Raw genomic sequence first — 15,037 nt, forward strand, 5'->3', positions numbered from 1 at the left:
TTTATGAGGATACTAAATCATAAAATTAAAAGAGAAAAATAAAATAATCCTCTGTTTAACTAAGCACATTTTATGATTTTATATTATTATCATTATTTATATTTTCATTCCAACAAATTAATGATTCAACAAGTTCTTATTGTTTACAATTATTACACACAAATCTCTTCACATGCAGCAGCCTGCTGGTCGGTCAGTCAGTTAAACTAACGCTGTGAGGACAAACAATGTTTAAACCCAACATAACTTTATTTTAAATTCTAGTTTCCAAAGATACTAAATATATCAGGCTGAATTTGGGGAAAATGTGTATAGAATATGCAAAAGGTGCAGCCATGAAAACATGGAGATTTGCAGTTTGAATAGTTCACACGGTGTGAACATTATATAGCAGCTTCACTGAAAGAGGAAGATGATACATGATAATGTCAGACAGTTTTAAATGAGGTGATTTTAACAACCTGAGAGGAAATAAAAAGTGAATATTGTATGTTAAGCAGTGGTGGAACATAACTAAATAAATTTACTTAAGTACTAAAATACAGTTTTGAGGTAGATGTATTTGACAGCTGTACTAGTGTTACTAGTTGCTTTGCAGATTTATATTTTACATACAAAACATATTATCAACCCCTTAAATATAATTATTTGTCATAGATGTATCTACCAAACAGTATAAAAGTAAAGTAGTTAGAATAAGCTCCACCTCAACCAGCTATAACATTAAAACGCTGCTGACATGTTAATGCATCTAAACCAATCATATAATACTTATAACAAAACACTGTGGTGGTCATTCTACATAACACATACTACTTTGATACTTAAAGTGTATTTTGCTGATGATATTTAATCATTTAAATACTTCTTTCACTACTAATGTTTTGTTCTGCTCTCTAACAGTTCACAAAAACATATTTAACATTGTTTCATCACCTTGAAACTTCATGACTTAGAGTTTGGACTTTTAGATACTTAAAGTATAAAAAAATGTCCTGGAGCTCTGATGGAGCTTTATTACTAATAATGTCACTGTATGAACTGCTGTGTCAGGTGCGTAAATGTGCACAGCACTTCTTTTGTTTTGGTATGGGCAGAAATGTGTGTCACTAGAAACTGAATTTGAATCATTTATATTTGAATTTGACTTGTTCAATTTTAACAATTGCATTGAAAAACTGAATCTGAATAGCATAATATGAAATTTAATTTTTTAGGTTGGAACTAAATCCCAATAAAGTTGAAACTGAATATGATATATGAAATTGAATTCAGTTGCTCTGAAAGTGTATTTGAATGAAATGAATGAAAATATCTGAATATCTATCTGAATTGCAAAACACACAAACATAATCTATGTTTAGACTAAATCTCTCCAACATTTATTTTACAGGGTGAATGCGATGTACTAAATGCTAATACTAATGCAATATTTATACACAACTATTCTTTCAATTTTAATGACATTATGAGTTATGGAGGCCTTTTGTATGTCACAATCGAATCTGGCTTGCTTTCATTTTTCTCAAAGATCACAGGAACAGCAGCAGCTTTTTTCCCCTCTCTGTCAAGCACTGACAACTTCTTTAAGCAACATGCCCATCCTGGCTCTGGGTGGGATTCTGGGCAATTTGGTCACTAAATTATGAGGAGACTCCTGGAGCCTTTCCTGCACAGGGAGAGAGAGAGGGTGACAGAGATGATGAGAACACTTCATTCTCTGTCAGACCCACTGACCAAAATCCACCTTATTCAACAACCAGCACCATGTACATCAGATCAGATAAGCACATAAGGACTATGTTACCTTTGAGGTGGGCTAGGTCCCACTATGCAGTCTTGATGAGTGAAGGAAATGGGCAGAACATAACCAACCTGTTGTATTCTCAGTCTCACACCATTCAACAGAAGGCTACAAAGAATAGTATCGACAGGTATTTAAAAGGGCTGTATTCATTTATTTATGGAACTAGTACAGCTCAGGTGGAGTGTTTTTGACATGCAGATTTCTACACTGAAAATATGAATAAAACCCAATATAAATTGTAGTAATATAATTTTGACTCAAGTAGGGGGACCAGCATGTGTCTGCAACCAGTGGTGTGGCACAAAGCTCTGACTGGGATCCTTGCATATGCAGCCTCACTGGGGTCCCTTCCCAATTTTACTACTATTTTACTACTTTCCCAATCTCCTTCTTGTGACTTGTGACTACCATCTTTGTTCAGCTCAATGATTACTTTCCATTCATTATTTTGTTTCGTGCTGTTTCTTGACACTACAGTAATTGTCAGCCTACTGCTTGAGGCTGTGTCTGAGATTTTTACTCTTTTGAGATTGTCATCAGAATCCTCACATGAACTACTTTATCTTTCAAAGTTAGCCTTTTTTCTCCTTTTCTGGTAGCAGATCTGTTGCCAGTTCATTCCACTATAATCCCAATCATCATCTAAAGTCTCTGCAATGATTTCTACATTCACGACACAATTGTTGCAGATCTGCCAAAACCTTTAAAAATCGCTTATCCTCTGTTCACACCGCTCCACCTTGACTTTCAGATTCCCACCTGTTTTATTCCTCTGAAGATACCTTCTTGTTACTCTGGTTATTTCTCATACAAAAAATAGCAAACATGTCATTTTTTATGTTAGGGTATTAAATATTTACATGTTTTAGTTTATCAGATTTCACACAGCTGTCTCTGCAGACACAAAAGGCTTTATACTGCTTTTTTAGTCACATATAACATGTGGAAACACACACTGAGGTGGAAAATCAGTGGAGTGCATGAAAAATGCATGAAGAATCTGACTTAAGTAAAAATACATAAGTATTAGCAGTTTGATGTAATTAAAGTATTGCAGTAAAAGTAGTGGTTTGGTCCCTCTGACTGACATGATTATTAATACTAAAGCATCAGTGTGTAAGCAGCATGTTACTGTTGTAGCTGCTGGAGGTGGAGCTAGTTTCAACTACTTTATATATAGTTAGCTGGTTTAGTTTAGTGGTTCCCAGCCTAGGAGTTGTGCCCCTTCAAAGGGTCACCAGATAAATCTGAGGGGTCGTGAGATGATTTATTTCTCATACATAAATCTATTTTCAGGTTTTGGAATTATTTTTCAATTTGTGGTCAAGGGAAAGGTTATCTTTTCTGCGTATTGGGTTTTATTAAGGTCAGAAGAATATTTGATGAGGAAAATGTGTGTGATTTTGCAAGTTTTCCACTTGTTTTTTCCACACATACGGCAGTTGGATGTGTGGGACCCAAACAATGAGGAGGTTAAGCCAATATGAACAGAACAGAACACAAGGGTGTGATTATTAGCTCTTTTTTATCAATAAAAATGATTAAAGCCTCTCAATAATATATAGCAAGGGGCGGGGGCGGGGCTCTGCGCGCTTGAGTGGCCGCTCTTCTCTGATTGGTCAGTTGTCCTGCCAGTCATTCTTACGCCGGGGCTGTCAATCACAAGCAACTGCAGGTGCAAAGCTGGGCTCTGGGCTAGCCGCTGCAGCAAGGCTGAGGACAAAACACACATTTCACGGTAAGACCTGCTCTCTTTTGTCACTGCGGTGCTCTGTGCAGCAGCGACAGATAGCAGGTGGATCATTTGTCGCTTGTGAGATCTGAAGAGACTGAAATTTTAGTGGTAAATAAGGAAGAGTAACCTTCATTTGACATAGCTGGGATGCTTAGCTAGCTCCTGCTGCCACTTATAAATACTGGTAACGGTGCGGTGTGTTAGCATTAAAGGTAGCGATGCCTGGTTGCATTTTTAAAAGGGTGAAAATCTGTTAAATGTATTACGGCCACCTCTTTCACAATCGCTTGATCGTTTATTTTGCGTAATGTAATATACAACAGCACGTATTGTGTTGCATATTCCTGCTCTCTGCTGCTAACATGATGCCAGACTGTCAGTATCAGGCAGCTAATTACACCTTCAGTAGCGAGCTGACGCTGATAAGCTCTGTGTGGATGTGTGGTGTCGTTTAAGCCGTTTAAACTGGGGGCATGTTGTGTTCACAAACAGTCGCTGACAGTTATTCTCTGTCTTTTTGTTTGCTGTGGCCTACAAGGTAAATTCTGGTCAGCCATATGGTCATTCATAATTGGCTGGCTAGCCGAGCTTCCCTGCCTCCCCTGGATGGGAAAAGATAGTCAGTTTAGCTGATGCTTAGCCCGTTAAGCCCCGTTACTTCCGTCCTCTTATCTTTTGTGGGGCTTTCCTTGTCCGACCAGTATTATTGACACACATTGAAACACTGGAGGCTGTGTGTGATTATTGGCTGCTTGTGTTGACACAGCCTCTCGGCGAAACGGTTGCATCATTTTATCCCCTGATTAAGTTATGTAAATGAGGCTGCTTCCTTGGGAACCATATGGAGTAGTCATAGAGCAGACTATGACCTTATTTAACTCTGCCGCTGGTTAAAGTGTACATATGTAAGGCTGTTCAACACTAGCATATGAGTTCAGATGGTTTTCTACTTGTCTGGGTGAAGAATGGTGCTGATCTGCGCATAAGTCTCTTGGTATCCTTTGCAGATGTTCTTCATAATGGTAATAAGTGACTGCTAACACAGGGCCTGTCATGATGTGTTTCATGGATGCATATGTGAGTTTGGAAGAGAGCAAACCAGCCAAAATAGTAAAGCAACCAGTCTAGCAAATTCATTTGATATTTGACCTCACTTGCTACATACTTTCTGCCTTGAAAAAGATGTGAAAATGCTCACATTTGTTTGTCAATTCAGTACAGAAACACTATTAAATATGTTGTCATAAACAATCCTTTCCTCAGGCTTGTTTTACATCTTTTAACCCTCTGAAATATGCCAGAAATGTTGCTTATACTGCATATAAATAGGGGGTATTTTTGCCTTTTTTTAGATAGTGACAGTAGGAAATGATGAGGAGAGAAAGAGGGATCGTTATGAGATACGTGATGACATACAACAAAAGTCTGTTGGGAGAGGATGAACTGATGTGCAGCAATTAACTGGTCAGCATCTTAAACCCTCAAGCATAATGTTTTTAATCATTATTTCTCATTTTGTCTACACAATGTTAAAGATATCTGTGACTCAGAGGTGTTGACATTAATATATAGCTCAGGAAAGTGATACCTGAATCTGCACCGTCTGTCAAAAAATCGCTTCAGAGGATGTCTAAAAGTCATATCATAGGTTTCATCTTGCTCATCTGGTTGTCACACATTTCCTTCTCAAAGGCCTACAGTGTAGTTTGTCTTGAAACACTTCATCCACAGACTAATTGAAATAAACTCTGTATGAACTGACAAGGGATGTGTTGATCTATCTTGTGTTTTATGAAATAGTAAAGAGGCAGGATTGTTCATTTTCTTTATTCTTTTTTACCAGCACCAAACAGGAAATGTTTCAGCTAGTTGCAGAGGAAGCGTACTTGTATGACGCGCTCACACCTGCACAATCTAAACACAAATACAACTACTCTGCTATAAATACCACTTTGGTGACGTAAATAATGTGGAGTTTTTGCTGACACTGATTTTAGATTGCAGTAGTGTTGTATCACATTTTTTGTGAGGTGTGTCTATTATTTGGTTCACCCCCCCCCCCCCCCCGTACAGAAGAACGTGCTGTTTCCTCAAGTAACTTCTCACGTCTAATTGATATGTGATCTCTATCCCTGTAATAGATGGCGTCTGCAAATGCCACATACGGACAGAAGGAGTCCTCGGACCAGAACTTTGACTACATGTTTAAAATCCTCATCATCGGCAACAGCAGCGTAGGAAAGACCTCCTTCCTCTTCCGCTACGCAGACGACTCGTTCACGCCGGCCTTTGTCAGCACAGTGGGCATCGACTTCAAGGTCAAGACCATCTACAGGAACGACAAGAGGATAAAGCTGCAGATCTGGGTGAGGAAGTGAACACGTTCACATGTTCACATGTTCACACGTTCACACGTACAGATGTGCGGAGGTCATCAGGTGCAGATCATCTAGCATTTTCCCAGAGCAGCTCGAGAGGTGCGTCTCGAGATGACAGTCCCGATCACATCCAGGGTTTTCTCTTCCATAGCTGACACTTAACTCTAAAGTTGGGGAAAGGAAATGAAAATTCACCGCTGTCCTGAACTGTGCAGTCTAGAGTCATTGAAGAAGGAAGGGTGTAGCAGCAGGAGAAGTCTATGGTTACACACTTATTTATTTTACATTACATAATTACAGATGTTGCGATCAGTGTTTAGGATCTGTGTGTCGTGGCAGGAATTTAGTGTACCACTAACAGCACAGACATTCATAATCTATATAATTCAATAATCCTGAATCAGAATTGAGGTAAATTTCCTCTGGAGCTGCAGATCATCTTCAATAGGAGCGCCTGTTTTTCATGCAGCCCCATCACATCTCTGTTATCACGCATCTGTATTGATTACCAGCTTTTGAAATGACCCGTGCCGTCCCCCAGAATCACTCCATCTGCTGTGTAATGAAAATACCCTTGAAGTGTGCTTAACATGAGCTATAAAGCCTGACCCCGGGACCAACCGCTTATTACATGTGACACCAAAGGAATACCTAATGCTCTCGGGAGTTCGGCTGGATGTTAAATCTAAGCAATCATCAGGAAGGCACAGGCACAGCTATAAATTCTTTGCAGGTGTTTGGTCACAATGATCTGCAAGCAAAAAAAAAAATACCAACACAATGCTGACTTGTTCCCTATTCTGCTTTTAGTATACATGGATATGGCAGCTTTTTAACTGGAAATAGTCTTCCTCAAGTGTGCAGGGTTTTTTTTATTTTTGTCTGCATGCTAAACCTGTCCTCTTCTAACAATAATAAATACTCAAAAATAACTGTAACTAACTGTATGTGTGTTTGTGTAGGACACTGCTGGCCAGGAGCGCTACAGGACGATCACCACAGCCTACTACAGGGGAGCCATGGGCTTCATCCTCATGTATGACATCACCAACGAGGAGTCCTTCAACGCTGTGCAGGACTGGTGAGACACACTTTAATATATTATATGTGTGTGTGAAGGTGGAAACGTGACAATCCGCATCTGATTTCTTTCATTTTCTTGTAACAGCATGAGTAGTCAGTAGTCAATCAGACAGGTTTTATGACAAGTCTTCTGTTTGTTCCAGTTAGTGAAAAGACAGATGAAAGCATTAATATTATATGTTATAATCACCTGTTTTTTGTCATACTGCATGCTTGTATAACAAATACTGTGTAAGCACTTTAGGTTAAAGTTGAACCAGCAGCAGGATAGGTGTTTTCCCCAACAGTTTTTCATTTAAACAATCACCTTTTGTTTAGTTACTCAAATAAGTGGTTTCGATAATTGTGCCAAACTTGACTTGTTCGAAACCTGTCTGTTCGCTTGTGTTATTTGCCTTGTTGACTCTTGTGGAGCTATTTTTAGTAGCCTCAACAATTTTTTCCACACCTCAAAATGAAACTGTTGATTAAAGCATCATTATAACCACTAACGATGACGGTTGTAGAAACTGTTTCATTTTTATATAAGACAAAAATGCAACATGTGTGTACCATCATCCACTGCTTGAATCAGCCTATTAAAAAAAAACTGCTTCAACATCCGAGAAATGTATTAAATATGCTTGTAAAGTTCAGTCAGTGAACCAGCTGTTTAGTAAATGCTAGTTTGAACACTCTGTAACTTCCAACAGGTCGACTCAGATCAAGACGTACTCGTGGGATAATGCCCAGGTGCTCTTGGTGGGAAACAAGTGTGATATGGATGATGAACGGGTGGTGGCTACAGAGAGGGGCCGGCAGCTGTCAGAGCAGCTGGGTAAGTAGAGTCGTCATGGGGTCTTTAGACGGCGGAATAAAAACTAGATACCATGTCTCCGTTGTTGTTCCACTCTGTGTTTATCTTCTCTCATTAATGATTACATATAATCATGAGCCATAAAGATGTCCTTTTTAAAGAGGGATTATGTAGGAAAAAAATAGTGAAGTTTAGAATGTTTAGATTATATTGAAACTTGTCGGTCGTTTTGGAGGTCATAGTTGTTGTAAGCAACTAATTTAGTATCACTTTATAATGCAGCGTTCTATGTTTAACATACCGTGCTGTATGTCTTCATGATTATACTTTCCAGTGTGCCACTTTAAAAAAATAATTTCACCATGTTTCAAACTGATGCTACAACAAGTCAGGCAGCAATTACTGTAAATAACAGTTAGAGTGCAAATGCAGCTATGCACATGAGTCATATTAACATGAGTCTTAACCAGCCCCATGTGTCAGTTTTAGAAGATAATGAGCGCTTTTAAGTTGCAGAGTTACAAATGGGCCTTTTCCACCACAGAGACATATAATAATAACAATACTTTAAGATGTAGCCATTGTCACAGATTTTGCTGTTTCCACTGAACTCCTTCTGCTTTTAGGGGGAGTTCCTGAACCTAAATTTAACTTTCTGAGCCATTTAGTCAACCTCCCACTGCATGTGTTACTGATGTTTAGAAGTAATCATACGTAAACATGAAAGAAATGAAATACTATTCACATTTGTCTTTATTGTATATATATAGTCCCTCTCACAACTGCACTTGCCTTCCAAACAACGCATGACAAAATAGGTGCTGCCTAACAGTGTTGCCATTTCAATGACGTATATTCAAAAAGTTGTGGTTTGTAAAACACTGTGGAAACACAAGACAGAATCCAGAACCAACTCCTCACAGTTTTTATAGGTTTACAAGTTCAGGTTATGTGAAGCTGCAGGTTTTAGACACATTAAGTCTTTGTGGCACATATGTAATGTCAAATACATGTCACCTGATGTTACTGTGACATATTACCGTTTGGTCAGACTGTAAGTTAGAGTGTTACACTGTTATATGCAAGTTGGTTGTAATGTGACTCAATTTCAGGGCAACTTTCAACAAGGTTTGACAGTTAGGTTTGACCTGAAAAGAAAATGTTCTTCAGGCACTCAGAGGTGTAAACGCTGACCGGTTTTGACCTCACGCAGTCTTCATCAGGGTGTAAATAGTAGAAAAACAAGATGTAACATGATCTGAAAAGATTCGATTGACTTTTCCAAGACTTTAATAAATGTTGACACTAAAAAAAAAAAAGAGAGAGAGAGAAAGGTTACTCACAGTCTTCTTCAGGGCATGTAAAAACAAGTGACAGCTCACAGTTTTTACTTGCCCTGAAGAAGCCTGTGAGTTGAAACGCGTAAGCACTCAGCCTATTTATTAAAGGCTTTTTAATTTATGCAAAGCAGCCTCTGTATTTTTGGGCTATGACTTTTTGTTCACAAAGCAAAACACAAGTCTAACCTCTCTCTCTCTTTTGGTTTCATATGTCCTTTGATCTAAAGAGCGCCTGGTTTTTGATACCGGCATTCATGAACTATCACTCCTCTACGCTGATCTACTGGCATTTGCTCCTTATAGACTTTAATAAATGTTATTTAAAGATATTTTGACATGTGTGATACAGAGGGAGTAATTAAGCATATTTGAGCTGACCGTAGCCTTGATGTGTCCTGACATGATGAGATAAGTGGATTAACTGGATCAGCATTGGAGTGATAGGTGTAACCACAACGCGTCTCTGTTCTGTCATCCTGGCAGGTTTCGAGCACTTTGAAGCGAGCGCTAAAGACAACATTAACGTGAAGCAGACCTTCGAGCGGCTGGTGGACATCATCTGCGAGAGGATGTCGGAGAGTCTGGACAACAACGACCCGACTGTCACCGGGAATAAACAAGGGCCACAACTCAACGAGCAGCCGCAAAGGTCCCATCAGGATTGCGCTTGCTAAACAACGAATGCATACACACACACACACACACACACACACACACACACTCTGTCCTGCTGTCCTGAATTCCACACACAAGTTTCAGTTATTTTTCAGTTTGTCTCTCGCTCTCATACGCACATACACGCATTTATTCCACACAGCCATACAGAGGCACACAAAGCTGGCTGCTGAGATTCTGTACCCCTCTCACTACACCAAGCGCACCATCGTCTCGAGCCAGCTTTTCCCAAAGCTTTGGTGTTTGCAAATTAATATCACCAGGAAATCTCTCTTTTTTTTTTTTCAGTAATACAGAGAACACATGATTATACTTACTTAGTCAGAGGGGTGACGAATGTTTAACAGAGAAACAATCCCAAGTTCTTTTATACTTGTACGTGTACACACACACACACAGACACTATGCTGTATCTTAACAGAATTTTAAAAGGCCAGTCAAGGCTAGGACTCTTATCATTCCGCATTGAGGTGTTTGTAATTGGGTTTAATTGTAAAAGGCTGTGAAGGAGGGACATTTCACTGCCCCGTCTTCTGTAACCCTCAAGTCCCCCTCAGCACAAACGCCTCAAACCTAAATGGATATAAATCATAGAATTTTTAGTCCCATTGAAAATCTATGTTTGTTGCTGTGGATAGAGTTGCTGTTTTTTTTAAAACGTTTTTGAGTTGGTTGGGTGTGGTTTTTGAGCATGTGAAATCACCGGTCCATCCTAGTGTTGTGACTGAGTTTCTACGAATATTAAGGTCTAAGTTTGACGTCCAAACAGGGTCATTTGAAAGTTAATCTCTCTTTCAATTTTAAAATAAACACAACACTCTGCATATCAGTTTGCTAGTTGAATCACATCGTTGTAGGATTCATGTTTGGCCCTTTCCCAGATTTTAAGTTGTTTTTGTTTTTTTAACTTCTGTATTTGAGAGCAGTCTGGATCACAGTATCAGTCACTTGGCTGATCTGGTCAGTGTGGTTTGGTGTTAGGAGCTGCATAGCCTCTTGGTGCCGCTAAATTTTAAATTTATAGTCTTGTTTTTTTTTACTTTTTTGTTCAGATTTTTAAGACATACAACTAAATAAAAGGATAAGGGATGATATGAGTGTATAAATGTTTGAAAGTCCATAGATATGCATTTTAAGATGCATATATATTATATATATATAATTCAAATATACAATAAGGATGTTGGATTCCTGCCTGTGCTTTAGTGAGAGGTGCATGTTGTTGATGTTGCTGGTTGACTGGATGGTTATTTGTATGAGCTGTTGACGGCCTATTCCTAGTCTGACTTGCAGTTTGAGTACTTAAAGGTACCAAGTGGAGCTAAAGGTTTCACATGTTAAGCTCATGGCCCCTTCTCATTGTATTAACTTTCATTCTCTGCATACAATGTGCAACATGCGCTCACTAGAAAGGCATGTGAATCAGTATGAGCACTTTGTGCACCAAAGACCCGCCATCTCCATCAACTTCCAAAACTTCTCTGTTATCATAGTGGATATTTTCATCTTTTATGTTTGGGGGAACATAATGTTTCAAGCATGTTAAATGTGGAATCTAAAGTTAGGGATTCGTCTGCTCGTGTAAACAGTATAAACCTCCTGTAAGTCCTGCGTTCACTGATGCGCCGAGGCATTCAAAAACACACACACACACGTTATTTCGAAATGTAACTTATTTATTTATTTTATATTATTTATAACGTAATTTATTTTTCAGATGGTGTTCTTCTAGATTATGCGTCGCAATCTGCTCTCTACTTTTTAAAGAGATGTTCAATAGTATTCAATTGCTTAAACTGTCCCAGCTTTTGACTGAAATGTACACGTGTTTACAGTGAATATAAAGCTTAAGATGCCTCCTGAAGAGGAAAGTTAAACATTCCAGTGAACTTCTTATCACGTCCACACGGATTTAGTGGGAAGTTTGTTTGTCTTTTGATATCAGTTATGTAACTTTTAAGACTTGGTAGTGTAACAGCAGACTGTTCTCACAGAGCAATAGCAGTTCTTTCTTCTCCACACCCAAATATCAGCAACACAACCCAGCTGAAGGTTTGAAACACACACACATACTGCGTGTGGGTGTGTGAGTGTACAGTTTGTTTTAAGTTCAAATGCAGTCTCTTAATAATTGTTCTTTCCAAAGAAGTCTCGACATAAAATAAAGAGCCAAAAAAAAGAAAAGAGCTTGTTTGACAAACCTGTCTGGTAGTGTTTTTCACTCTGCAGTAGCGTCAGAAAGGGAAAATGTTTTGGGAAGTAAACTGAATACTCTGAACACTTCATTAAAAAAAAAAAAAAGTTATTCTTACTGCATTTTCACTTTTGACTTTTTGTTGTTGATTTTTGTTACTTTATTTATTGTGTTTTGCTACAGCTGTAAACCTGCAGATGACTTAGGAACAAGCACCAGTCCTGTTCAGCTCTCCTCCTCCTCCTCTTCCTCCCTTTCCCGTCATAAATCTTGTAAATAGGAATTTTCTGCCCTGTCGGGTATTTAGTTGTGTGAATTGTGCTGTAATTCTGTAATGCCAGATTTGCTAAAACGAGGAATCAATAAATAAATTCTACAAGCTGGAGTTTTGTTGAAGTGCGACAGTTATTTCCAAAGATAAGTGATTTACAAAATGTGTGAATATGAGAATTGTTTTATGTTTTCTTTTGCCCACCAGATGGCAGAATACAGCAATAATGTCTTGTTTTCTATCCTCAGAGTTGTTTGACCATCTATGGTTTGGTTCAGCTTCTCTATTGCACTTAATACACCCACAGTGTCAAACTATGCAAGAGAAGATAAATGTAAAGGTTTGAAGTGCATTTAATCCCTTGAAAGTTCCCTCCAAACTGTGTTTCAGTATGAGACAGAACACATCAGCTGTAGTAATGTAGTGAATTTAATAAATGTCAGGTAGAGGCTTGAAAGTCCATCACACATGGATACATGAGGCTTCTCAGCACTTACACATACATTCATGGAAGTTTGGCGCCTGAAGAACTACACAGCAGCCACCATCATGAAAAATACAATGGTTACTGTACACAAAAGCTACAAGACATGCAGTGTTCATGTTTTTTTGCAAAAAAAAAAAAAAAAAAGAACAACAAAGAAATAAGACCATATGTAAAATAAGAAATGTTTCAGTAAATAAAAAATATATATTTGTCATTGCTAAGTGCTTGTAAACAAGTAAGGCATTATATTACACAGTGGATGACAGCACTTGGTGACACCCTGGTGTTTGGTTGCACTCAGTTGAGACTGTCCAGCTTACACACAGATAGATGCTATCCTACACCAGTCCTGGATAGCACTTTGCTACATGGCTTCCCAAAAATTTAGGGCAACAAAAGTCTGTTTGCTGCATAACACTGCCATCATGAAATCAGAGGAGGCTGCAGCTCATACCTGCTGCTATAAACCTGTCATTTTCCAGTCATCGCGGCCTGGTCATTTCTACACAGAGCGGTATGTTTCTCAGGTACAGCTTTTTATCTGGAGGGTGCATTTACATTAAGTCTCTGATACACTTAAGGACAAATGGCTTTTTAGGTTATAAAAGACAAATCCGCCTCACAATACAGGCCTGTATCCTTAGAGCGTATTTGGAGCTGCAAAAGACATCCATGAAGAGCACCATGGCTGGAATTTAGTAAGCCTGGACCTGGTTTGGTAAGAGCTGGCATCCGCTGCTGACATGGTTCATCACCTTCTGCTTCAGCTGGGCCACTTGCTCCCTGAGGACGCTGGCTGTGGAGGCCAGCTCTGTATTCTGCGTTTTCAGGGTCTTGACCTTGTCCTCCAGCCGAGAGATCCTCTCAAGTTTTCTCTTGCGGCATTTGGAGGCGGCTATCCTGTTACGCAGCTTTTTCCTCTCGGCCTTGATGCGCTCCTGGTTGTCCATGTCAATGGGAGACAGAGGAGGGCTGTCCCCGAAGCTCTGCATGTCTGGTACCGTCTGAGGCTCGTCCTTAACCACACCGGCGGACTGGAGTCGTGACAGAGCCGCCGCCGCAGCGGCCGCCTGTTGGTGCGCGCTGATGTGAGATGGAGGCGGCGGGAAGGGGATGGTGTCCGTGGAGTAATTGATTGTGGTGGCTCCGAGCGGACTGGCCGCATAGCCGTTCAAAGTGGTGTACACAGGAAGGTCTGACGTCTGAAGTCCTGCGGCGGATCCAACCGGGTTGGACGATCCGAGGAGCTCCAGTCTATCCACCGAGACGCAGCCCGCTTCGCTCAGCTGGTTCTGCTTGTGAAGATCCTCCAGCGCCTTGACGAAACCCTCCGCGAACTCCTGCTCGTCACTGCCTGACTTCGGGTAGAGGAACTGGGAAGTGGGGTTGGTGGTGCCGACCAGACCGTTGGACTGGATGATAAGGCGCTCCAGGTCCGGAGAGGTTAGTTTCAAGAGTCCCAAATCCGGGGAGTTCAGAAGTCCGTCTGTGTCCCGGAGCGGGTTTGATTTGAGCTCGGAGTTCTGGTCGTCCAGGTTCAGATTAATTTCCTTCTTCATCATTGTGCTCTGGGAATAGATGCCGGAGAGCCTCGGAGTATTCACCACGGTGCCTGGGTAGAGGGTTGTTTCCATTCTACACCCTCACATGAGGGAGTGTTGAATGTTACGCATTAACGATTGTTGAACAGTCACATCCAAACATCAGGAAATGAAATGACCCTTCCTTTCTGTGATCTTATTTCCTTATCTCCTTGTTGTGTATCAAACCGTATCCGTCGACCACTTTGAGCCGTGTTGTGCCCGAGGGTCTCTGATGTGTCTCTCCTGAGCGCGGATGATATTGTCTTTTCCCGATGGCACGACTGCTATGCGCAGCGCCAGACCTCGCTCGCTTTCTAGCCCTAAAAATTCCATTATGTCACTCCAGAGCGCGGAGATTGGCCCAAAATGACGTTGGTTTCCGGTTCAATTTGAATAAGGGGCCGAGCCGGTCTTTATTGCCATGGAGACTTTAGGTAAACTACAAACAGTGCAATGCATTGTGGTTTGATGTCATAGCATAAAAAAGCTCAGGGTCGCCAAGAGAGAGCAGAGACTGGGCGGGGAAGGTGTAAGAGGCGAAGGCCAAGGAAAGGAAGAACTGAGGAACAGGCCTTAGCGAAATCTTCCTTCAACTCAGGCAAACCAGTTTGAAAGTAGAATATAATAGATTAGTTTTACATTAGATTAGATTCTACAAGTAAATTCACAAACAAATTAGTGTAATCTG

General features: G+C 40.1%; 2 protein-coding genes across 2 annotated transcripts; one reads left to right on the top strand and one right to left on the bottom strand.

Moving 5' to 3' along the window:
• Positions 1-3,429: 3,429 nt before the first annotated feature.
• rab3aa (RAB3A, member RAS oncogene family, a) lies at positions 3,430-12,393 on the top strand. The gene is made up of 5 exons (XM_044367012.1): positions 3,430-3,545; positions 5,684-5,908; positions 6,883-7,001; positions 7,696-7,820; positions 9,623-12,393. The coding sequence occupies exons 2-5, from the start codon at positions 5,684-5,686 to the stop codon at positions 9,811-9,813; spliced, it is 660 nt and encodes a 219-aa protein (XP_044222947.1). The 5' UTR covers positions 3,430-3,545; the 3' UTR covers positions 9,814-12,393.
• A 297-nt stretch (positions 12,394-12,690) lies between these two features.
• On the bottom strand, positions 12,691-14,672 carry LOC122993119 (transcription factor jun-D-like). The gene has a single exon (XM_044367010.1). It carries the CDS (start codon positions 14,398-14,400, stop codon positions 13,462-13,464), a length of 939 nt encoding a protein of 312 aa, XP_044222945.1. The 5' UTR covers positions 14,401-14,672; the 3' UTR covers positions 12,691-13,461.
• Positions 14,673-15,037: the final 365 nt, after the last annotated feature.

The sequence above is a fragment of the Thunnus albacares genome, chromosome 12 (assembly GCF_914725855.1).
Source record: "Thunnus albacares chromosome 12, fThuAlb1.1, whole genome shotgun sequence".
In the NCBI taxonomy this organism is placed as follows: Eukaryota; Metazoa; Chordata; class Actinopteri; order Scombriformes; family Scombridae; genus Thunnus; species Thunnus albacares.

Bases quoted from the DNA above. Each gene is read 5' to 3' on its own strand.
- rab3aa (XM_044367012.1), top strand. From the start codon at position 5,684: ATGGCGTCTGCAAATGCCACATACGGACAGAAGGAGTCCTCGGACCAG. The intron at 5,909-6,882 runs GTGAGGAAGTGA...GTGTTTGTGTAG, and splicing joins GGATAAAGCTGCAGATCTGG to GACACTGCTGGCCAGGAGCG. The intron at 7,002-7,695 runs GTGAGACACACT...AACTTCCAACAG, and splicing joins TTCAACGCTGTGCAGGACTG to GTCGACTCAGATCAAGACGT.
- LOC122993119 (XM_044367010.1), bottom strand. From the start codon at position 14,400: ATGGAAACAACCCTCTACCCAGGCACCGTGGTGAATACTCCGAGGCTC.